Source organism: Acanthaster planci, linkage group LG04 (assembly GCF_054643075.1).
Source record: "Acanthaster planci isolate LZ-2023a linkage group LG04, COTS_SCS, whole genome shotgun sequence".
Classification (NCBI taxonomy): domain Eukaryota; kingdom Metazoa; phylum Echinodermata; class Asteroidea; order Valvatida; family Acanthasteridae; genus Acanthaster; species Acanthaster planci.
The window spans coordinates 13,215,225-13,237,315 of NC_141780.1; the positions used below are offsets into that span (position 1 = coordinate 13,215,225).

Genomic DNA, 22,091 nt, shown 5'->3' on the forward strand with positions numbered 1-22,091 from the left:
CTAAATCATTACCCATTTAGTATACGTATTGTGCAAGATGATAGAAAGTGCATAGTTTCTCATACTAAATTCACTGACATTTGCTATTTTTTGAGATTTGTTTTTTTCATACTTGATATCATGGACAGTTCCATAGTACTGGAATGGTATTTTAAAAGTGTTGTTGTGTGAACACTTTTACGAGTAAAATACAAGGTAGCAAAAATGACCACTAATGCACTAGTTCAAGCACCGAATTGGGAATGACATTATTTTGATATAATTATTTATTGTCATTCCATTTCCAAACTCAGTGTGGTGTAGAAAAAAAATTGAAATGCAGCTTGAAGTTGTCAGCTGTACCACATCAGTAGTCCCTTTTCTGCTTTACAAGTATATGTTTTATTTGTAAAGGTATTCACAAGTGTGTTTAAATCTGATTCCATTGTTGCAAAATTACCCTGATGTTAAAGAATCAAACTTGGTCTATCATGGTTGCCTGTGATTTTCTCTAGTATTTTAGATGGACCTCATTTCCAGCAAAGATGCCATAAAAGTCAGAAAGAAGAAATGCTATTCTTTTTCATTGCTAGAATTAGTCGCAGCAAGATGTACATGTATTAACCTAGAGATAGAAACACATTATTCATTACATGTTGTCGTAGTTTAGTGAATGCATAACTGTGGATAGAGCAACATGTATTGTTGAAGTTGTTGTTTCAACTTTCAGTGCTGAATGGGTTTTCTTTTGTACCTCAGGGGGAGGGCCTGCCTCCAACTCAGACACTCTGGGCATACCATGCCACGTCACAGACTTGGACCACCTAAGACCACAGCTAGAGTTTCTTATGTCATGTTATGGCATCCATGCAGTAAGTGGCCTGTCGGAATAATCTGGCTGTGGTTGGCAAGAACAGATGTGCCTATAGACACATGTTATATATGTATACTATATTATCTAGCCACTGCTAACTAATGTGGTCGTAATTGTCATCAAAGGAACCCAAGGACTCAAGTAACTTTTAAACTCACAATCTATATTGAGACTGTACTGTGAACTGAATCTTGGCAGCAGAGATGAAAGGAGAAGAATTTGACAGAGGAAACTAATTCACTCAGAGTTGTTGAATTGGCTCACTATTTATTTTTCATGCTTTTCTGATGTGAGTTACACTAGGAAGCATCTCATAAAATCTGTAGGTTTGTATTGTGGAGAAAGTGATGTGGAGTAGATTATGGTAACACCATTTAGCACATATCCCATTTGTGAGCAGGTGAGGTTGTAAAAAAATGATGGATTTTAACACTGAGGGCAGTATACGCTCCACCTGTCATCAGGAGATTGATGACATGCAGAGCATACTGCCTGAAATGTTGATCAGTCCATGGGTTCTTTTTACAGCCACCTCACAAGAAGAGATATTTCCTGTATTGTAAATATTGCTTGCCCTTTTCTTTACAAAAAAAAAGAGTTCCAATATTTATGCATGTGATGCTCGCTTTTGTCTTTTACCTTACTTCCTCATACCTTAAAAATGGCTAGCTACCTTTGTCAGGTGTAAAACTTGCTCCGTGTGAATTATGCCTGACGCTGGATTTTATTATTCTGTTGAGCAGAATCTGGACCGAATCAATGGCCCCTCGGATGAAATGGAGTTGCTTTCCTATGTCAATAGGCGATTCAAGACAGCTTTTGCCAGGCAGGAAGAACAGAAGACATTTCCTACATATGATAAACTGGAGGTAAGACTAACCTAGCTAGGATTGCTACAGATTTGGTGAAATGCCCATGAAACAAGTCTAACTTGATCTAAATGTGTAGGAAGCAGTCCTTCCAATACTATTGATAATTAAATCCCGGCAGTAAATTTGGACCACCTGTTTGCGAACAGTTATCATATTGCAGATCTGATTCACAACCGCATTCTTTTGATTTGCCTTTTTGTCCCAGATGGGTAACGAGTCCTGGGGAGCAGATGTCTCCAATCATGCTCTGATCAAGGAATCTAACTGGCTGCCATTCATTAAACTCAAGTAAGAAGGGCATCTGAAATATACGACAGTTAGCATAGGCATTATTTTGTATCTCTGTTTCCTACACCCTGTACATCACAGGCAGAAAAACCATTACCTGGAAAAGTGTGCTGTGAAAATTGTTTTCTCAGACTCTCGATGGTTTGTATGGGACATTGTAAAGATATTTAGAGCTTGCCACCTGATGGTCCAGGGGAAAGCGCAATCCACTGGTATATGTTCAAGTCTACCAAGTGAGTGCATCTTTGCATAATATTGGAAGATCACTGTGTAGTTGATAATGCGGGAATGTGCTTTTCAAGCCATGCTGACAGGTCTGATAAGATACCTACATGTACTTGTGCCACAGTACATGTACGATCTAACTTACAAGTTTGTGAATTACACGTAAAAGGCATGTATAGAATAAGTCTCTATAAGTTTTAACAAAGTGAAATCTTAAAAGCCATATGTAGCACGCAAGGTTCAAAAAAGTAGAAAAAGAACTCAGTGAACAATACAACTTTTCTTCGCCAAATTGTGTGATGTTCCAAATGCTGTTTAGAGGCATAGCCATAGAATCATGTTGGGAGTGGAAGGATGAATATTGTATCTGGGATACACGTCTCAGTATTTTCTTAATAACACCAATAGTTTCAAATTTCCAGTAGAGGAATTACCAGGAGTGATGATTTTATCTATGGGAGAGGGAGATGTGTGCCCCCACCCCTGGCTACACCTCTAACTTTGTTAATAATGTCATTCATTTTGTAACTGATATCATCTACATCGTTATTTAGATGGTGTTAAAGCTTTCTGACGCTAAGTTAACCATGGCGTAAAATATTTGTCATGTGCTGATATATTCCTTCACAAAGAGTATCCATCAATAAACAAAAATTGCTACTGTCCATTGAGATATGTCGTTGAATATTCACACCTTGCATGATTTTCACCTGTGTCCAGGGCAAGAAGAGACCCCGTGCAGGAGAAGATGATGACAAAGCTGAGGCACATCGGCAATGTGGACGAGCTGCTCAGAGCTCAGAGCCGTTTTTTCTCCGTCAATGACATCAATGTGAGAAGTTTCATCTGGGAACACTTTGTGATCATTGTGGCTTGTACAGGGGGGTTATGGGCTGGGGCTTGACATTTTGTCTAACGTAATCACAGTCTGTTGTGTTTTTTGCGCCAAGCCTGCAGGAGTTTTTACAGCAACATTTTACAATAATTTTGACACCTCTCATGTTTTTTTAAAATAAATATGTCAGTTTTAGTCACGGTTATAAAGTTTTGTTTCCTGGGAAACAAGCCTTTTTATCACATATTTTTCCTGCACACATTTAACGTTGATAAAGTACATAATTGTAGGGCTTGCTTAATGCTCTCTCAGCTTTTTTTTTCTTACTGTTAGAAAGAGAATTGCATTGATGACAGATTGCAAAAATTCTCCCTTTGGATGCAGAAAGTTCAAGATGCCCTGAAGGAGCATGCTATTGCTGTTCGTGACCCTCCCGCAGTACAGGCAGTCTCGGTCACATCACATCGGACATCACTGGATACTAAGAATGTGTGGAGACAGATATACTCTAGCCCTGATCTTTATAGCAGGTAGGTTGTATGAATCTGCAATCAAAGCAGTACCGGTATCTTAGTTTGAGTCCCTGATGCCAGTCAATTGAAGTCATTTCATTTGTAATTTGTGTCTATGTCTGTTTTTCCTGAAATATTTTTCCAATCAAATCAATCAGAAGAGAAATCAGACTGGTTTCACTGTCATTTTCTTTTCAAACTTGAGCAATTTACTGCTGTAGGATTTCAGTGTGCATTCCCAGGAAGTGAGACAAATGCCCTTGTGACAAAACTGTCCAGCCTGGTGTTCATAGTCACCCACATTGTCTTTTGTCTAGCAGTTCTATTCATTTTCATAATATGAGACTCAAAACGAATTAACAGAATTCATTCATCATTCATGTTTCTCCATGTTCACATTTTCCTTATGTTCCTGTGCTATTGCCTATTTGAACCAGAAAGAGTTTCTTGTTTACAGAATGTTCAGTTTTGCCACATTGTTTTCAAATAAATATTTATTTTCTTGAAACAATTGGGATCACCAATTAGGCCAGCCCAGACTTACATGCTTAACCACTATCTGCCGGGTGGAATTTTCTTGAGCGGTATGAGATGGTATGACCTTTTCAAGATTTTCCATTTTCAAAATTCTTTAAAAATTCATGTGTTCATCAATGGGGCCCTGGAGCACCTTTGTCTGTGGTGCTAATCTGCGGGTGCGCTATGCCCAAAACAGTAGTATACTGTTTCAAAACAGGGCTGGATTACCTTAGAAAAATGGAAGTCGAAAAATGATGGCAATTCCCAGCAGCAGGTCCTTTGTTCCGAGTACAGTCTTTTGTTACACGGACCAGCTCTTTTGTCCCTAACCGGGCACCCCAGCTCTGCGTATAAACACACAGTGCCCGAGACCGGGCTCCCCGGCAAGAAGTGGTTAAGAAATAAAGGTGGTCCCACAGATTTATGGGCTTTACGCCATGCTTCATATCAAACAGCAGTGGCCCAGCGGATGACATCGCCATCACTGACTTTGACGAGAAGGATGTGGACAATATCAATCTGAGCTCGGGCTCCCGCTCTGGCAGCGCGCTGGCCTCGTCACGGCGCCGCAGGAAGGAGGAGACGGATGAGTACGACTACACCAGCGCCCTGCAGCTGCTGGGCCTGGAGGAGGACGACAGCAGCCAGCAGGACCCAGCAATGGTTCAAGGGGGCTACCTGGCCTTCCTGCAGCTCAGGCACCTCAAGATCAGAGACCTTCAGAGGACTGTAAGTAACAATTCAATCGATGCTATGGAGTGGCAGAGTGCTAAAGTGCCAGTGGGATGAGGGGGTCGACCCAGGTGTCCTCTTTGGCCCCCATATGAAATTTTGAATTACATTTATTCACAACCTATGAACAAGCCTGCTGTTCATTGGCTTTCAGTGCCCCTTTGCACCCCATTTAAGTACTGTGGAATGTGCTCCCTGAAAAGAGATCAGTACTCATTTTAATCCTTAGAGAGCTTAGGAGGGAACATTTAGATTATATATTGATATCTTACTGCTTTTTTGGTTTTAGCCATATTCCATATTGTAAATTTATTTTGAAACTTTCTTGGTTTCTTCCATATTGCATGATTATTGTCATCTTGATGTTTCTTCTTTACTCATTATGAAATTAAAGAAATATTAACAAGTAATCCAACTGTCCCCAGGGTTCTGTATCAAAATTTATGACAACTAACATTGGTCAAACTATCCTTCAAGTGAAACTGGTTGAACTATCCTGCTTTAAACTTACAGTTCATCCTCCCCAATGTCATAAAAGGTGTCTGTCCAAGTAAGATTTATTTCAATTCAGAATCATGGATGGGTAGATTTGTTACTTTATCAATTTTTTTTCCTGTGTTAGTGTTTAGGCATATTGAATTACTTCCGTTCAGTGGAGCGCACTCTCACCATCAATGATGGTGGGCTCTCACTTGAAGGAAAGCAGCAAAAACGTAACAGGTATTAGTTAATTTTTCTCTAAAATTTGAATTTTGTTCATACGACAGCCTAACTTCCTTACTGACTTCTTGTTATGTTGCTTATATTTAATTGTTGAGTAAAATGGTTTGGAAAGGGAATTCGATCTCAGCTCTATAAACTGCACCACGCACAAAATGGAATAAATGGAAGATTTCAGAGAACCATCAGTAGGCCAGGTGATTTTGCACCGTCAGATATGGTTGCTTGGCAATTTTTTCAAGGAAGTAAAATGGCAAATAATAGAAGTGAACATTTGTGATTGTAATGCATTGCATTCACATCATATACAGCATTCTGTACTAATTTACACACACTGTACATTTTATGGATAGAGAGCCAGTTGTCTCCGTTGACAGAACTTGATATTGACACTGTGTGCAAGATAATTTGGTTGATTAAAAATCACAAAATCTTATGTGATTAATCCACTGTTGCACTGTCTTTTGGCCTTGGCTAAAGGCATCACGCATCACTTTGACCAAGTGTATCAGATATTTTGCTTGAGAGTGATTGTTTGAATTTTTGGTCTGTCTCTGCAGTAAGCAGAACCACAAACAGGGTGTGAATGATGGTGGGCTAGGAGGGGGAGGTGGACTTGGTAGTCATGGCTACCTGCATTACACACCTTCTGAATTCAGGTAAGTCTGTCCTCAAAAACAAATGTCGGTAACAGTGTTTCAAAACAAAAATTGAAAATACGCATCAACTGTTGAATGACAAGTAATATATTGACATGGTTGAGACATTTGTAAGTTTGCTACTCAGATGCTATTCTAATTGAAGAAAATTCATATGATGTCATGTTGGTCAAAGAGTCTATTTGGAGGTTTAATGTGAGGGAAAGTTTAGTTCGGCATTTATTTGTATTAGTGGAGACATACTCCCTCATTAAGGATTTCCAGTATCATATTTTGGAGTGATATTCAACAGGCTATGCCACAGAGTATTTGGAAATTTCCTTCTTGGGAAAATGTTTTGTTTGGAACGAATTCTTATTTGTGTGATAATTGTTCATTTGTAATTACCAAATTCAGGCTGGGTGAGTCTGAATTCCTAGAGTTTTCAGAGGTGGAGAACCATGATGACTTCTACTCTCTGGATGAAGGCCGAGTGCATGTCCAGGATCAACGAGGGTACTATGTTATCTACCAAGCGGCAATGGAGGACTTCAAGTAAGTTCAGTGTTCCACGCCACTTCAGAACTAAATGTTGTGGTCTTATGACTTTGAAAGCTACTGCAGTGCACTATCACCAACACTGCATACACATCAGTCGTAAGGTGGGTTAAGAGGGAATGTAAGATGTACCCTCTAAATATGGAGGATATGTTAGAGGTTGGACTGGCTGTTTTGCTTGACAAGTTTGTCTACATAACCTGTGAAGATACCTGCAGACAGCACTGTGTGGGACTACTGTGAGAACTGACATTGATTGCCACTATGACATGATGGTTTATGAAACTTATGCACAGTTTACCTTTAGATGGCACCATGTAGGTAACTCATGAAAACCAGTAAGGAGAGCAGGCTATGCACCCACTGAATTCTCAGACACAGAGACTTAGTGTATGCATGCAGCACAGAGCACAAATGACCGGTTGTTTCAATAGTCTGAGCATATTTGTAATACACAGTTATGAGACAAGTTGGTCTTTAATGTTTACTGTTTTATTTCACAAAGTAATAGCATGTTCCATGGATTGCTGAAGGAAACTAGTTTTATTACACCATGAGATAAAGCAGTATTTGTATTAAAACATCTTTTGCACAGTTTCTGCGTGCTTTAAGCAACATCTGACTAATTCAATAAAAATGCAATTAAAATGTACCTCTATATTTGAATACCAAATTATTCTGTTTAACTTCATCAGAACGTTTCCCAAGCACCTCCTCACAAAAGTCACGAGCACCTGGAAATATACGCAACAAGAGTACCTACACTGTACAATCATTTGTATCCAGTATCAGTTGCTGTGTATATATTTTTGGTTGCTATGGGTTTTATAGTACTTCTGGGCAGCTCCCAGCAAGACAGCAAAAATAGGAAATACCATGTTACTTGGCTCTCAGACAATTAAAATGCAGAATCTTTGGCTATGCACGTACAGTCAACTCTGGTTACCATGAATACTGTTATAACAAAATACTATTGTAAAGAGCAAATTTATTAGAATCCCAAATTTCTTGAATTCTTGTGTTTTCTTTGCTTTTCCTCACCGTTTATAACAGAGACCTGGTTATAACAAAGTAACTTTTCTGGTCCCTTTAACTTGGCTAGGAGGAGAGTTGACTTCCTAAGGCCATAAAATGTCCTTTGTAATTCAGAGCCCATTTGAGTACACATTCTGGCAGCTAACAAAATCCTGAAGGGTGTCTCCTTTATATTCCTTGTTCTTTGTTGTAGGCAACTGGAGAAAGACCTGCTACTGGTTGCTACTTGCTTCATAGAGAGAGATCGAGAAAACAGATTTGGCAAGATCGGGCTAAGTAAATCTAGTTCCCAGGGTCGAAGGAAACAGGTAAGAAAAACTGGCATTTTGAAAAGCCTAAAAAAGAAGTTTAAACTTAATATGCCAGGAGGTGAAAGATTTATCATAGATAAATTTGATGTACATCACAAAGTTACATTGTTCCATTTTCTTTCTCTCTTTTGACCACGAGATGGTATTTCTTTGGTCTCAGATGTGCACTTGCGACCCTATAGGTGGTCAACACAGTGTAGTATTCTGGGCTGATGTGTTATTGCATACTGAAGAAGTCTGAATGTGTCAGAAAGTTCTTAATAACTGTAATCTGTTTCATTAAGGAAACTATTTCTATGAGCCGTGTCCATATAGCTATTTGTCTTTTTGTCTGTCCGCCTAGCTTAGGAAGAAAAGGTTTGGCATTTGTAAAACATTGTGGAAACATTGTGCTGTTGCTTCATATTTCTTGCAACTTTGCCCTATACAGTCTTGCCAAAGAATTTGATTTTATATTAGGTATATACTTGTTTTACATAGTTTTGTTGTATACCGCTGTGGAAATAAGTGTGCGTCTTTTTTAGTTGTGTCAATACATGTAGATTAGATTTAATATGATCCAATGATATTTGTGTTCATCTGGAGAACTTTCCATGGGACCCCATGGCATAAATAATCATACCGTAGCCCAACTTTGCAGAAGATTGTTAGTTCCTTTTGCTGAATTAGTCACAGGCTGCCAGCGACATGGACCTGCCCAGCTATGGTCACCAGCAGGTGGATCGCTTTGCTGTCCTGCTTGACTTGTGGTCCAACGAGGCAGCCTTCCTTGAGAATAAGAGACAGGTGAGAATTAGCTTTAGACATGGGACAGTAATCAGTTAGAAGCCATTCATCAGTATTATTTTGTTTGATATTTAACATTACTTACATGTATGTATGTATTTTGCCTGTGAGGTCCTCAAGAAGTTGTCCTGCCAGTGGCAGATACTGCATTTGAAAAAAGTGGAGAACCCAATATGTGCAAAAGAGGGTGCCCTAAAGTGAAATGAACCAAAAAGTATGAGCAAGGCATATTTTTACCAATAATTTCCATCTTCAAAGTGATCATATAGCCAGTGCAGAACAAAAGAAAAGGTTCAAGAAAACCTACATACGATGTTTATGTTCACACGTGGACAGGTTGTTCCTTAAAAATGCATTCACTGACACATGGTGTGAATTATACAGTGTGTTTACAGTAAATGAAACCGAGATTAATTTCTTCATTTCTTGGACGTGGCTAAATAATTTGGAAATTGGCAACCACCATTTATTAACCCCTTCGCGCTGGGATGCGGATAGAGCCGCCTTAAAAATTGAGATCCTCAGCTTGCTTTTCAGCTACTATTCTCGGCCAACGCTTGAACGAACACAGTGAAAGGACGCAGATCCTGGCTCTTGTATATATGATAATTGGTCTTTGTGCGTAGCCCAGAAATGAAAAGAGCGAATTAGCATCATAATCACCAGCTTCACAATAGTCCTCACTATGTCGGATCGTCGGATCATCATGAGGAAAAGACTACGAGAGTAGAGCCGCATGCCTTTTTGCTGTGTAATTCAAAGCGTGCAGAGCAAGCAGGGCTACAAACCGAGCATCTGTGGTTTGGCAGGTGGCCTTTGTGGCCAAGCGAGGCTGGAATTCTTGGAGTCGGCTTTCGGGAAGAAATTCCCATCATCAAGGGTTTTATGATGTCCTCTTTCTTATGAGTGTAACAAATCTAATTTACTGTCACAGATGACTGAGCACAAGGCAGCTCAATCAACGACACCAGAACTGGTCTTGCACCAGATTCTCCGAAGCCTAACTCTGACAATTTTCATACCTAAAAAAACAGAAGAAAGATTAGTGTGTCTAATAAAATTTGTATTCAGTTATTTAACATTAGGGTGCTTATGCCTGTCTCGATGTAACCCCATTGTTTTTTGACATACCCCCATTCCTTTCAACACAAAATTCAGCTCTGGTTCTTATCACTCTCATTGAATTCCTGATTACATCTTTCTGTCCTCTTAAGGTCTCAACTGCAGTGATGATTCTGGCCCGTATTTCATTGATATCTTGGGGTGACGACTTGTAAACTTGGTTCTTAAGATGTCCCAACAAAAAGAAATCACGGGGGGTGAGCTCAGGGGACTTTGGTGGCCACTCGATCTCATGGTTGATTGCAATTATTCTCATGTTGAACAACTCTCGTAGTCTTTTCCTCATGATGATCCGACGATGAGCTGGAGCTCCATCCTGGGCCCACCATAAATGGCAAAACAATCCACTGTGGTGTTCAAAGTGTTGCTGTAACTACAGCACAATTTCGTCGTTGATAATCTCAAAGTAGCTGCACTATTGAGATGGCCATCAAAAAAAAAACAATGTCCAATGATGGTACTATCCCCACAAAGACCTATCCAAAGAGAAATCTTTTATCGGCTCATTTTCACATCAAAACTGAAGTTGGATGGGGTATGCATTGGGCCATTCATGAAAAACAATGCTTCCTCCCCAATCACAAGGTGCTCTAAGAATCTTGGATGCTGGTCAAGGGACCACTAGCAAAATCTTAGTCGTCTGGGTTGACCTGCATCAAGGAGTTTGTGTTGCCTGTGCGTCTTGTAAGGGTACCATTGGATGTCCAATCAAACAATCTTGTGGAAAGATGACAGCGAAATTCCTAGCCCATTTCTCCTGGCAGACACGAGCAGGTCTTTTTGTAGCAACTCACAGACAGCCCTGATGTTTGCATCTGATCTTGCCGCTCTTCGTCGGCTTGAGCGGTCCTTGTTGAGATTCTCCCTTTGGTACTTTCGGATGTTTTTCAAAATTGTCGACTTGGCGGGAATGGCATGGTCAGGAAAATGCTCACCAAATAGGTCTGCTACTTGCTGGAGGCTTCCAGTCCACAACCACTCTGTTACCGCAAACACACACTACTCAGTTGTAAGCTGCATTTTGCTGGTCTGAGAAAATGAACAACCTTTCCACCTTTTAAGCTTTGTGCAATGAAATAACATGTTGGGATTGCATAATTTGGACGCCCAACAAAAGCCCTGCACTGGGCACATAAGGTTCTTTACCAAAACATCTATCCGATGCAAGACCAGTTCCGACATGGTTGATTGAACTGCTCTATGCTCAGTCATCTGTGACAGTAAATTGGATTTCTTGGTGTCATAAGAAAGAGGACATCATTGGTTGTTGCCAGTGTCCAAAATATTTAACCATGTTCAAGATAGTAAAAAATTAATCTCGGTTTCCTTTTTTTAAAACACACTGTATATTACCAAAACATCAGTGAACCCCTTTCAGATTAAAATAAAACCAACAGATTTGCTCGTAAAGGGTACGGGGGCCACAACCTACAATGGGATGAAAACCACAAATCTCAACTACGAAAAGGCCCTTCAGGGTTTATAATTTTAGTAATATCATACTCTGACGGGGTCGACAAGATTAACCTCATAGGCTTATGTGATGTAAATTACTGAGGTGTGGTTAAGTGTAGTTACTGACTTAACTTAATTCTAGCTACTGGATGTATACCTGGAGGCTTACCAGCATGTCTTTGACATGCACGAGAAGCGCTCTCTGGCCCAGGTCATCACCAACATAACCTACCAACGGCCTCGCTTTGACCTGAAGGCCGAGTATTTTGTACGCACCTATCGGGCTGAGTGCCACTGCCTGAGACTTCACTGCGCTCTCATCAAGTCCGTGCTGGATCAGCAGGTATGGTGGCTTCCATTTCTAATTACATGTACATTTGGCTGTCCAGATTCCCCAGGAATGTGTTCTGAGTATACATGTCTTGAAAGATTGTACATCCTTTAATATGGCTTATTTGGGTGGAAATTTGTAATTTTCTCTCCTGTTGAAAATGTTCCATTCAGTGGTGTAGATTCAAGTGTACAAGTGGGGGATGATATACAAATCCCAAAACCCAGTCACCTTGTTAGTTCCACAAGTTGTAGAGAGGAAATGCTAAATTCTTATAAATCCCATAAAGTTGGCCTAAGGCATCCGGACGCTGTGACACGTTTTGGGTCAAATGTAACTTTTTAGTGACGCAAACATGTTCTCCCTGTGGCATTACCACAACATTGGTCAGGCATAATCTAGCATAACATAGGGACTATGAATTCCATAATGTTTCTGGGCGTCCTACCTTCAGCCTGCTTCCAGCCCTGGCCCAATCCCTCCCGGCATATTTGCCTGCACCCTGGCCCAGCCCTCTCCCACCTTTGAAAGTTTCTAATGGTAGTATGTGTACTTAGTTTATGACACTAACATTACCATGCCACTACCTCCAGTCCCTTCATTACTAGCTGTGAGAGTATGTTTCAGAGCCAGCTTTACACACTCGTCTTTGCCACTTTTTTTTCCTTTATAAGCCAAACAGGAAACTTTCCAGCCCTGCTGTCATAATTAATAAAGTCACCCTTAATGGACTAAATGCCCAGACTCCCTCCACATGCCCGTCATGCCATCAGTGGTGTTGCATTTTTCCCCCTCTATCTCTTATCTGTTCTTTGATTCCTGAACAGATTAGCGACCAGCGGGAGTACATCCAGAAAGTTTGCCGAGATGGTGAGGAGCATCAGATTGGGAAGCCGTTCCGCATCATTCCAAAGCAGCCGGTGTCCATCAACATCAGCAGGTAGTCTTACTTCGTCAAGTCAAAGATCTGTTATTTTTACTTGTTCATGCAGAGTTTGCCTGCCTCTTGTCACCACAATGAAAAAGCCTCACATGAGTGTATTTTCAGCTGGAAATCTTGAATTTGGAAATGAACTGGATGATCTCGTTATGAGATTTCTAACCATAAAAGCCTTCCCTACCTTGGAGCATTGCACTAGAGCAGTATTTACTACATCCACTGGCTTGTTGTCAGCTGAAATGGGTTATCTCACACATCCAGCTTTCACACTCTAGTCAGACCCTTGTTGTGTTTGATAACAAATGGATACTGCTGAAGCATGAGGGCAAGTGTACATGTACCTCTCACTTGCAGAAATTGCTGAAAACGCGTTAAAACTCATGGGGAATTTGTTGGCTCACAAAGAATATGGCATGAACCTGCTTTCTGCCTCAGTGTATGGCTAAACATAATCTTTAGATTTCTGCATGCCAGCTACCGTGAACCCATACCAATGCGCACTTTATCCAAGCCTGTTCCCATGGTTTTTCTATGTGTTTTTTCCTATTGCCAGGTCTGCTTTGCAGTGTGTGTACCTATTGGAATTCCACCCAAGCCTTGCACTGGCCAGCCGAGTACCACAGGCTCTCACTCAAGCTTTCAATGTAAGCTTGACCTCTGGAAGTTTTCAATTTTGATCTGATAGTGATGAGAGGGTCACAGTAGACCTCCAGCTTCAATTGAAATATTTTGCCGTACAAGCCTTTTATTCCTCCATAGTCCTTGGTGCACTAAGGGGGGTTGAGCCTCTCAGGTTTTTCTTTTTTTATAATCCTTTTTTCTAATTTTCTGAAAAATACACGTACGATGTACGTACACCTTCATCTGAAACCACTACCTCTGATATAGCTGTACCTCCTTGTCCCCTGTGGTGCAATGGGGAGGGGGGAGCTTAAGCATCCCAAGCTATTTTTTGAGAGAAATTCTGATCATGACCCCCCTCCCCCCACATACACATGCAACAAATCCTAGGCATGCTAGGTGTGCCATTCCCCAGAGTCCAAATTGTTTTACATTCAGTTTCAAAAATAACTTGTATGTCAAAGGTTTGACTTAACGATTGAATTCAAGGTCATGTAGTGATGTATTATACAAACGTTGACTGTCTTGATGAGTGATGTAGAAACACTAACCTGAAGTGATGCACTAGCATTTTAATTTTTTACTGCACCATGAGGTAAAGCAGTCTGTATTTGCTTTACAAGGCCTTTTGATCTAGTTCTACTTCATTTAAGTGATAACTGATTTTAAATACACTACAGATGTACTTCTTGAATACAAAATGTTGTCGAAATTTCACAAGTACTTTTCCGAACTTCCTCTTCAGGAAATGTTTGAACCCAGCTAACACTATGCAAACTGATTTTTGTGAGAGATGCTAGAAACACTACGAATGAGATGTAAAGGTTTAAAGTCACCCCCCATCTTGTAAAGCAAAAGGCATGTTTGTATAAGGTCATAAGGTGAGACTTCCATTTTAGCCCCTGACAAAAAAATCCCCTCTGTACTTTCAGGAATTGGTGCATGCGCATCAGCCCCGCTCTGTTACTGAGAGCATTCTGATTGAAAAGAAAATACTGGAGATTGCGCAGAGGGAATGGGAGCACCTGCAGCCTGTGGGGAGCACCTTCTCCAATCAGATACAGCGAGATGTAAGGAGCAGGAGTTCATTTGATGACTCATGTCTTGTCCTGTGGGCTCTTTAAATAGGGCTGGATTAAGGTTGCCATAGTAGGCCCTAGGCACCAGTGTTTTGTAGGTCCTACTTTTCCAGCTAGGCACCAAGACAGAGTTTGTTTTGTTGGAGCCCTACGTTAAATGCAGCTGAGCTGTGCTAAGTTTATGTAGGACCTTCTAGCTAGTTGATACTTTTACAAAATGGAAAATTCAGAGAGAGAATCTAAAACCTGTAGATATGGTGCTGATGTTTTTGGCACACTGTGGTATTTTGTGGGCCCTCAAATTTTCTTAGGTCTCTGAATTTTTTGTAGCCCCTAGGTTCAGTGCCCACTGTGCATATCTGGTTCATATATGAATGAGGGAGGGATACATGACAATAGGTGTGTGCTTGGGTGTTCATGTATGATGCAGAGTGCAACAGACACCAGTAATTGCACATCAGTGGGGTCGTGTCAATATTTAAATCGATCACATTTCCAGCACCAACTCTTTACTGCCAAATATTAAACTAATGAAGTGTTAACAAAGTGAGAGAACATGGACATTGATAAATGCTCAGAGGTAAACTTCAAACAGTGAAGTGATCTATTTAGACTATTGCAGTTTTGTAAACCATTTCTTTTATTTGACAAAAGTATTCAAAAATACTTCATCAAGTACTTTTGGGAGCTTTTCTCCGTAATAGTTTACTTTTACAAGTGTGTTATGCTCTAAAGTCTGTGAGACTGTCATTTTCCACAAATAGCTGTTTTCTGAGGTCTATGCTGAGGACCCAACCTTCATGTGTGAGATTGCCCAATCAGTGATGGCTTCTCTCGATGCTGCGGCTGGAAGGAGGACACCAAAAGAGAGGAAAGCCGATTTGCTAAAGATATGGTCAAGACTTCTTGAGGTGAAGTTTATAAGTCAAACTATTTTTATTAACTGTTGATATGCTGTTGTGTTTGTATGAGATGTGATTTGTTCAAGGTCAGCTCAGTTAGCTAGTCACAGTGGGGGGCAGCAGCAGCGGAACAATTTTAAAAGTGGGGGAGGGGGCAGCTTTTGGACCATCGGGCATCAGTCCTGGTGTCAACGGAGTGGTGATGAAATTTTCACCATATCACCAAATACGGTCATTTTTTCCAGTCAGCCAACTTGGCAAAGATTCATGTAAGCCTCACCCCAGGCATACACCACAAGCCTGTAGGCTCTCCCATATGGCCAGACCCCAACCACTGCAGAGTAAGGAGTGTTGAAAGATCAGTAACCCCAAGATACCCATACATGTATGACCAGGAAATAACCTGGTAGTAAAAAACATCCACAATGCTGCTCAGAGTTCTTTTGGGGACGTGGCTACAAATGTACTTCCACAGCAGCATAATGAAATGTAGTCAGAGAGGGGACCTGGGGGATGTATTGGCTACCATAAAACAGTTGTACAGGTTCAGGCATGACCGGGAGCTCCAGGAACTGATGTGGTGATAATTTTCTCCACATGGAGAAAAAGTAACCCTTATTTTGGCATTGTGGCTCAGAGTTAATAGGTCGATCCATTGAGCACCACCCAATCATAAGACCCGCAAAAAGTGGGGGAGGCTAGCTGTTGGTCATGTCCTGTGTCTATTGGCTTGATGCATAAGTCTCCCATCTTCATTCTGAAGGAGGTTTTAATTTTCCCTGTAAAACTTTCTGAAACATGGGAATGAAGATGGTGCAAAAGGGTTAGATAATGGAGTATACCATCCTTGTGCTTGGATGGGTAGTTCCATGTTGTGGATAAAAGGTCTTGTCACCCTTGACACTACCCAAATAAATGTGTTTTTCTTGTGAGGCACAAATAGGCTTTTTCCCATTTCAGAATGTTCATTAAATAAAGTGGATATGGGGAACACCTAATTCAAAATGGATGTCTCAAAGTTCATGAGCAAGCTACTTCTGCCCCAGGCCATTTTATCTCCCCCCTCAGGTTAAAAATGGAAAATATTTGTTCAGATAAGGATGAGTTCACAATGGCTGAATATTGCATCTCGGGACGAAATGGAAATATCTTCATTAAATACCTTTTTGTGCACCTGACACAGTTTTTTGTTCCATTCAAATAAAAATGTTCTTGGGAATCTCACAGAATAAACATAGCTTGAAATTCTCTGCATGTTTAAGGATGGTGCCATTAGACAGCAACTAGCAAAATAAACTTCACTGAAATTTGGCTTAGAAAAGATGTTACTAAACATTTGGAACATTTGCAAGAAGCATGTTGAAGTAAAAGTAGTTTGCTACATTGTTGGATAGAAAAAAAAGTTGGATAGATGACATGGCCGTAAAAGTGTCTTTGCATTAGCATTCATCGTGAAGACACTATTTCAAAGAAAAGAGGCATCTTCTTACAAGGGTTAACAAATCATGCCTTTTTAAAGAGAAGCTAAGATCAGGAGTTGTGTACTGTGACACAAGGCCATGGTTCTTGTTATTTAAAGACAGTCTATGATTTAAATTATCTATGGAACAACAGCTTTACTTTGAACCACATCTACACTACATAAGCCTTGCAGGACAGTGCCTCTGTTCATTACATCTGGTGAGAGAGTTTGCTGACTAATGTAAAGATGTTTTTGATCAGTCCTTGTAAAGTGCTATAAATTCCTTCATGTTCTATACTTCCAATACTTGACTTGGTACTGGACTAGTAGCAATCTGCACCTTGTGCATGTACACATTGCATCAACTGTTAATGTATTCTCTTCGGCACTTTTTTTCTCATTTGCAGACAATCACATTGAGACACAGGCTGATTGAAACAGCTAATGAAACAGAGCTGCTCTCCAAGGTATTTGCACATTACTGCTGCTATTATTAGGCTCTTTGTTCTATGCAACAAATGTGAAGGACATTGTGTGAAATTTTGGAAGAGCCAAGGAGTGGGCACTATGATCATGCACACAAACCATGCATGCATGTCAACTGTGTCAGCCATGTTTAACCATTAACTGTTGCAAAAGCTTGAACTGGTATAATCTATGTGGGACTGAATGTGTGACACTAAAATGTGTGGTATTGTACAGTGCATATACAGAGTGCTGCACACGGGGAAGAGCTCACTTATAGTTTGTATTTGCCGGTTTTTACAATTTTTTTATTTCCAAATGCCATACAGAGAAATGAAATAATGCTTGTAAATAACTGAAGAAATAAAAGATTTGAACCTCTTTTTAGTTTGTGACAGTGCATTTAAGGCTGCTGCAACTTACAATAACCCAGTGAAATTGTTTACAAAAAGTGTTAACACCAGAGTGCAACAAATATCCTGGATAGGTCTATGATTTCTTAATGTAAAGCTAATTACCTCCTTTACTATTCATGTAATCGACTCAAAATGGTAATGTTTGATTCATCAGGCTCATTCTGAGCATGCCTGGGAAAAGTTTCACACTTCAGAACGTAGGAAACATTAGTGAAAGAGTAGGCCCACCTCATTGTTTGTCATTGGAAACTCAATACACACACTCAATATTTCATGAAAATTTGCACTTCACTGTCTGATATTGCTTTCAATTGATCATACTTTTTGTGTTCAAGGGTTGGTCCTCAAGATCATGCCTTCCCGACACGTTGTCAGAGAGCCTCATGTGTGCACTTTTAATGAAATGGATTGAGATCGAATACAAAAATACAAAAGTACACAGCGATTGGATTCTTCCTTGATGTGTCCATTTTCTGTTCCCACCCAGCTTTACAAGGACCAGGCTGCTGACATGGGCTTTGACCTGTGCCATCTGTTCTTGCGATGTGTCCAGTTTGAATTTGCCTCCCACAAGGAGAACGCTGACCAGCCCCCTCCACTCTTCATCACAGCACTTCACGAAGACGACACAAATGTTGACAGGTAAGATTTTCTGATACAGTAAATTTCTCTTTTCTATTAAATACTTGTAACTAGTATCCCCTCAAGAATGAGATCTAAGGGAAAAAGTGATATGTTAAGTACATTTTTTCAATGTATTTAAATGGCAAATACCGTAGAGACATGAGGTTGTGACGAAATAAAGAAAACTTGATTCTACAAAACTATAGGTGGAGGAGTCCGTATATCCTCAATTTAAGCTTTGAGTTGAGTCCTTTTTAATACTGAGTCCAGAAGGTATGTTTAAATAAAATGGTTCAGTTCTAGTAAAAGCTGTGAAACTGAACACTGTGAGGTGTTTGAACCTTTGTTTACAGAAAAGAGTCTGATAGTTTAGACTAAATGTAGTCTTTAAGCAATGGCATAACATCACTTACATGTATGCCACGTTTTATTGCATAGGTTGCACAACAAATTAAGAGCTATTTCACAAAACTTAGACACTGTGTAAGTCCGCGCTTTATGCAACAAATTATGGTGTAACTTCCACTGTCATGTTAAGTGGCATAAGTTGCACCAAACTAAGTGAAAATGAACAATTTGACTAGGATGTTCATGTTCAGTTAAGCTTCATCATTGCTGAACTTAATAAGGCTTATATAAGAAAGGTACAACTTTGTTTTAGAGGCTAACAAAAAACTTGTTTTGCTGTGAGAGAACTGCTAGATGCCTGTCGGGTTCTGATAAAGAAATGATGTGAGCTTTTTCAAAATGGCTGGCAGAGGTAGATAAGTGACTGCTTGATGACTCTTGTTATAGTAGAAAAGAACAGCCCTCATAAAAGCCGTTATTGTCATTTTCCAAAAATGCAATATTATTGAAATGTGGCATCGCTAACCAATTTTTCATGAAATTGAACGCGAGTGTATTGCGCAGCTACGACACAAATTTATGGTGCAATGCTTACGCATAGTTCAAATTTACTGCACTTTTCGTGAAATTGGACCCTGAAACCTTTGTAAAATTTGACTAAAATTAAAGTCTGTTTGCAAAGCATTTTTCGTTGGTTGCATGTGACAAGCGTTGCTGTCAAATACTATTACTCGTCCACAGTACTTGGTCAGTATAACCTTAGTGTATATGCTTGTTTTCTGTTGCCCCTCCTTTGTTTCGACATAATTGGCGAATCAGAACAGAAGGCTGCATGACATTGCTTTCTGTTGAAGTGGTGTGAACCTAACTAAAACGTTGAGGCATGTTGCTTTATTTTCTGGTCAAACTTATTAAAGTGTCTAACAAAATAAATTAAATATTTTTAGATATGTGCCGTCAAGTTTGTTCCTGGCTATCCATGAGTTGGATGAGAAGCATGTGGGTCAGCTTAGCTTCCGGACTAAAGACGGCTTTCTCAAGGTATTGATCTTCCTGTAACTAAAACCTTGTTAACATGTAGGGAATTGAAAGACATTCATATTAAATAGGATGTAGTTTTGTCATGTCTTCGACTCGCAGATAGGGTTTACCTTTTTAATAGTGTTGTGTACAAAGCAGAGTGTGTGTGCTGTGAACCATAGTTCCCACACAGGTCGCATTTCATATGTTCATTACACCATTCACTAGGGCTTCCCCTTCCACCTCCATCCCATCCTAAATCTTGATCATCATAATGATCATAAAGGAGGTGTTAAAGCAATAGGAAAGTGGTCTCTTTCAAGTAAATGCTCAAGTAACTACTAAAGGGAGAGAGATGAGAGTTGCCATATACCCTGCACCATGATACCATGGAGTTGTACACATTCAAATGAAAATTTGTCTTGTATACTTTGCACTGTAAGTGCACTATTTGTGTAGCACATGACGTGACTGGCACACTGCTACTGTGAGTAACTTGGCATGCTATTTTTGAATGGATCTGGGAACAAAAGAGGCAGCTAGTGAAGATCTTTTGTGGACTTTTGTAAAAAGCAAAGATCGTATAGCACTGAAGGCGCAAGATGGATAACTCTTTCCAAAAGATGTAATTACCAAGGGCACCATTTGAGCAAGCGATACGCCTGCACAGTTTACAGTAATGCTTGGGCGCAGGCACACCAGGTGCATGTGGCTGCAATGTGCATTGCGCGGGCGTATCGCTTGCTCAAATGGCGCCCATGCGATTACAACGTTTTACGTCTATTCACGGTGAAGTTCACCATCTTGCGCTGCTTTGCAATGCTATACGATCTTTGGTAAAACAACACACACAAGGTTTCTCCCCATGCAAAACAGTTTTTGAGGAATGCTTGCCTATGAAAATTTTTTCATTGCAAAATTAACTTCAATAAAATCATGATAAAAAAGTGTTTTTCTTTAGAGTAACTTATTGAATTTATCTACCCAAAACAACATAAGAAATGCCCTCAGTAGATGTAGTCACACCAAACTGTCTGCAGGTTTCTCGGTCCAAAAACACACAAAACTGCATCCAGAGGCAGACCCTTCCCTTTGTTCACATTATTTACTGGGTATACTTCTTCTGTTTCCTCTTGTCTCAACTGGAGTTTCAATTACATGTGTTTAGTAGACAGAAATTTACATCTTGATAAGAAAATGTCTGTCCTGCTCGAATGTTTGTGTTTCACCCCTGTTTAGGGCACCCATCTTCTTTTTTTGTAATGTTTTGCAGCCCCCTTCCTCTTTTTTGTAAATTCTGCATCTGTAGCTGAAACACTGTCTATGAGCTTCATCCTCATCTGTGTATTTTTCCTGCCCGACAGCTCATGAAAGGTAGCAGCCTGGAGAACCTACAGGCCGTCCTGATGGCTCAGGTGGTTCACAAGAATGCCCTCTTGGCTGCCGTTCAACAGGGCAGTGTCTGCTCCTTCTTCAAGGAGGACGGGCCAGACAATGGTCCCAAGACAAGGTAGGATAGAGCAATAGTCAGTCATCTATCCTATTTTGGATAAAATAAATATTCATAACTGTTAATACCAACAGTATTGGAGTTCAGTCCATCACAATTTTGTGCAGTCCATCACAGGTCCATTACAAGCCATCTAGTTTTAAGCCAAGTCACTAGTCACCTCAGGAGGTTATATACTTTTATCATACCCCTCAACTTATTATCCATTTGCACAGTGGCATGAAGTCTCCCCAGAATGCAGGCAGTGACCGCACCAATGTCCTCCTGGCCAGCCAGAATGCTGCCACGCCCATGGCCACTGCCACCTCGGTCATCTTTGCGGCCAAGCTCAAGTCCTCAATGGAGAGCCACAAGAGGTCCCCGGAGTCCTTTGTTTCCTTGCAGCTGGAAAAGGTATTTCAGTGGAACCAGTTATTTAATTGACCAGGAGGATGTAATTAAACCAGTTGGTGCAGTAGGAGTTGTGTGAAAAAAAAACTACGGGACGCCCAGAGGGTCAGGACAAAAGGGGGAAGACAAAAGTTTTAAAGTCAAGAGTTGACTTTTAGATATTTCTGTCAGAGGTTTTAGGTCAGTCATATAGCGAACTGACTAATCTTTATAAGTATGCAAGTTGAAGTGAGGCATCAGGCTTCTAAGGCTTTGTGCACTAGATTGGTCACTTCATAGTATGTCTGACGATTTCTGTAGGTCTTTTTTTCCATAGAACTTGTGAATAATATAATATTCCTCATGACTGAAGAAGCAAGAAATAAATTTTATTGTACAGCTTCTTTTGTCTCCTTTTAGACTTATAATGGTTAAGTACAAAAATGGTTAAGAAAATAAACATTAAAGAATAATTAAAGAAGCTTTAATGAAAAACCCACTGCAGAAAAGTGAAGTTAAATTTTGACAACATGGTCATCACAA

At 40.2% G+C, this 22,091-nt stretch overlaps 1 protein-coding gene across 6 annotated transcripts in view; it reads left to right on the forward strand.

Annotated features, from left to right (window-relative positions):
- Window positions 1–22,091, forward strand: part of LOC110988792 (uncharacterized) — a 56,687-nt gene that overhangs the window by 9,685 nt on the left and 24,911 nt on the right. For 5 of the 6 annotated variants that reach the window (XM_087136253.1, XM_087136252.1, XM_087136251.1 and 2 more), the window contains exons 8-28: window positions 739–851; window positions 1,597–1,722; window positions 1,931–2,013; window positions 2,959–3,070; window positions 3,458–3,603; window positions 4,560–4,833; window positions 5,459–5,556; window positions 6,117–6,215; window positions 6,612–6,749; window positions 7,981–8,095; window positions 8,768–8,884; window positions 11,604–11,804; window positions 12,620–12,732; window positions 13,286–13,376; window positions 14,286–14,423; window positions 15,197–15,343; window positions 17,204–17,263; window positions 18,165–18,319; window positions 19,597–19,690; window positions 21,034–21,179; window positions 21,395–21,572. In XM_087136253.1, coding sequence (XP_086992379.1) covers window positions 739–851; window positions 1,597–1,722; window positions 1,931–2,013; window positions 2,959–3,070; window positions 3,458–3,603; window positions 4,560–4,833; window positions 5,459–5,556; window positions 6,117–6,215; window positions 6,612–6,749; window positions 7,981–8,095; window positions 8,768–8,884; window positions 11,604–11,804; window positions 12,620–12,732; window positions 13,286–13,376; window positions 14,286–14,423; window positions 15,197–15,343; window positions 17,204–17,263; window positions 18,165–18,319; window positions 19,597–19,690; window positions 21,034–21,179; window positions 21,395–21,572 — 2,744 coding nt within the window. The remainder of the gene's footprint in view (window positions 1–738; window positions 852–1,596; window positions 1,723–1,930; window positions 2,014–2,958; window positions 3,071–3,457; window positions 3,604–4,559; window positions 4,834–5,458; window positions 5,557–6,116; window positions 6,216–6,611; window positions 6,750–7,980; window positions 8,096–8,767; window positions 8,885–11,603; window positions 11,805–12,619; window positions 12,733–13,285; window positions 13,377–14,285; window positions 14,424–15,196; window positions 15,344–17,203; window positions 17,264–18,164; window positions 18,320–19,596; window positions 19,691–21,033; window positions 21,180–21,394; window positions 21,573–22,091) is intronic. The other variant, XM_087136254.1, reaches the window with a different exon arrangement.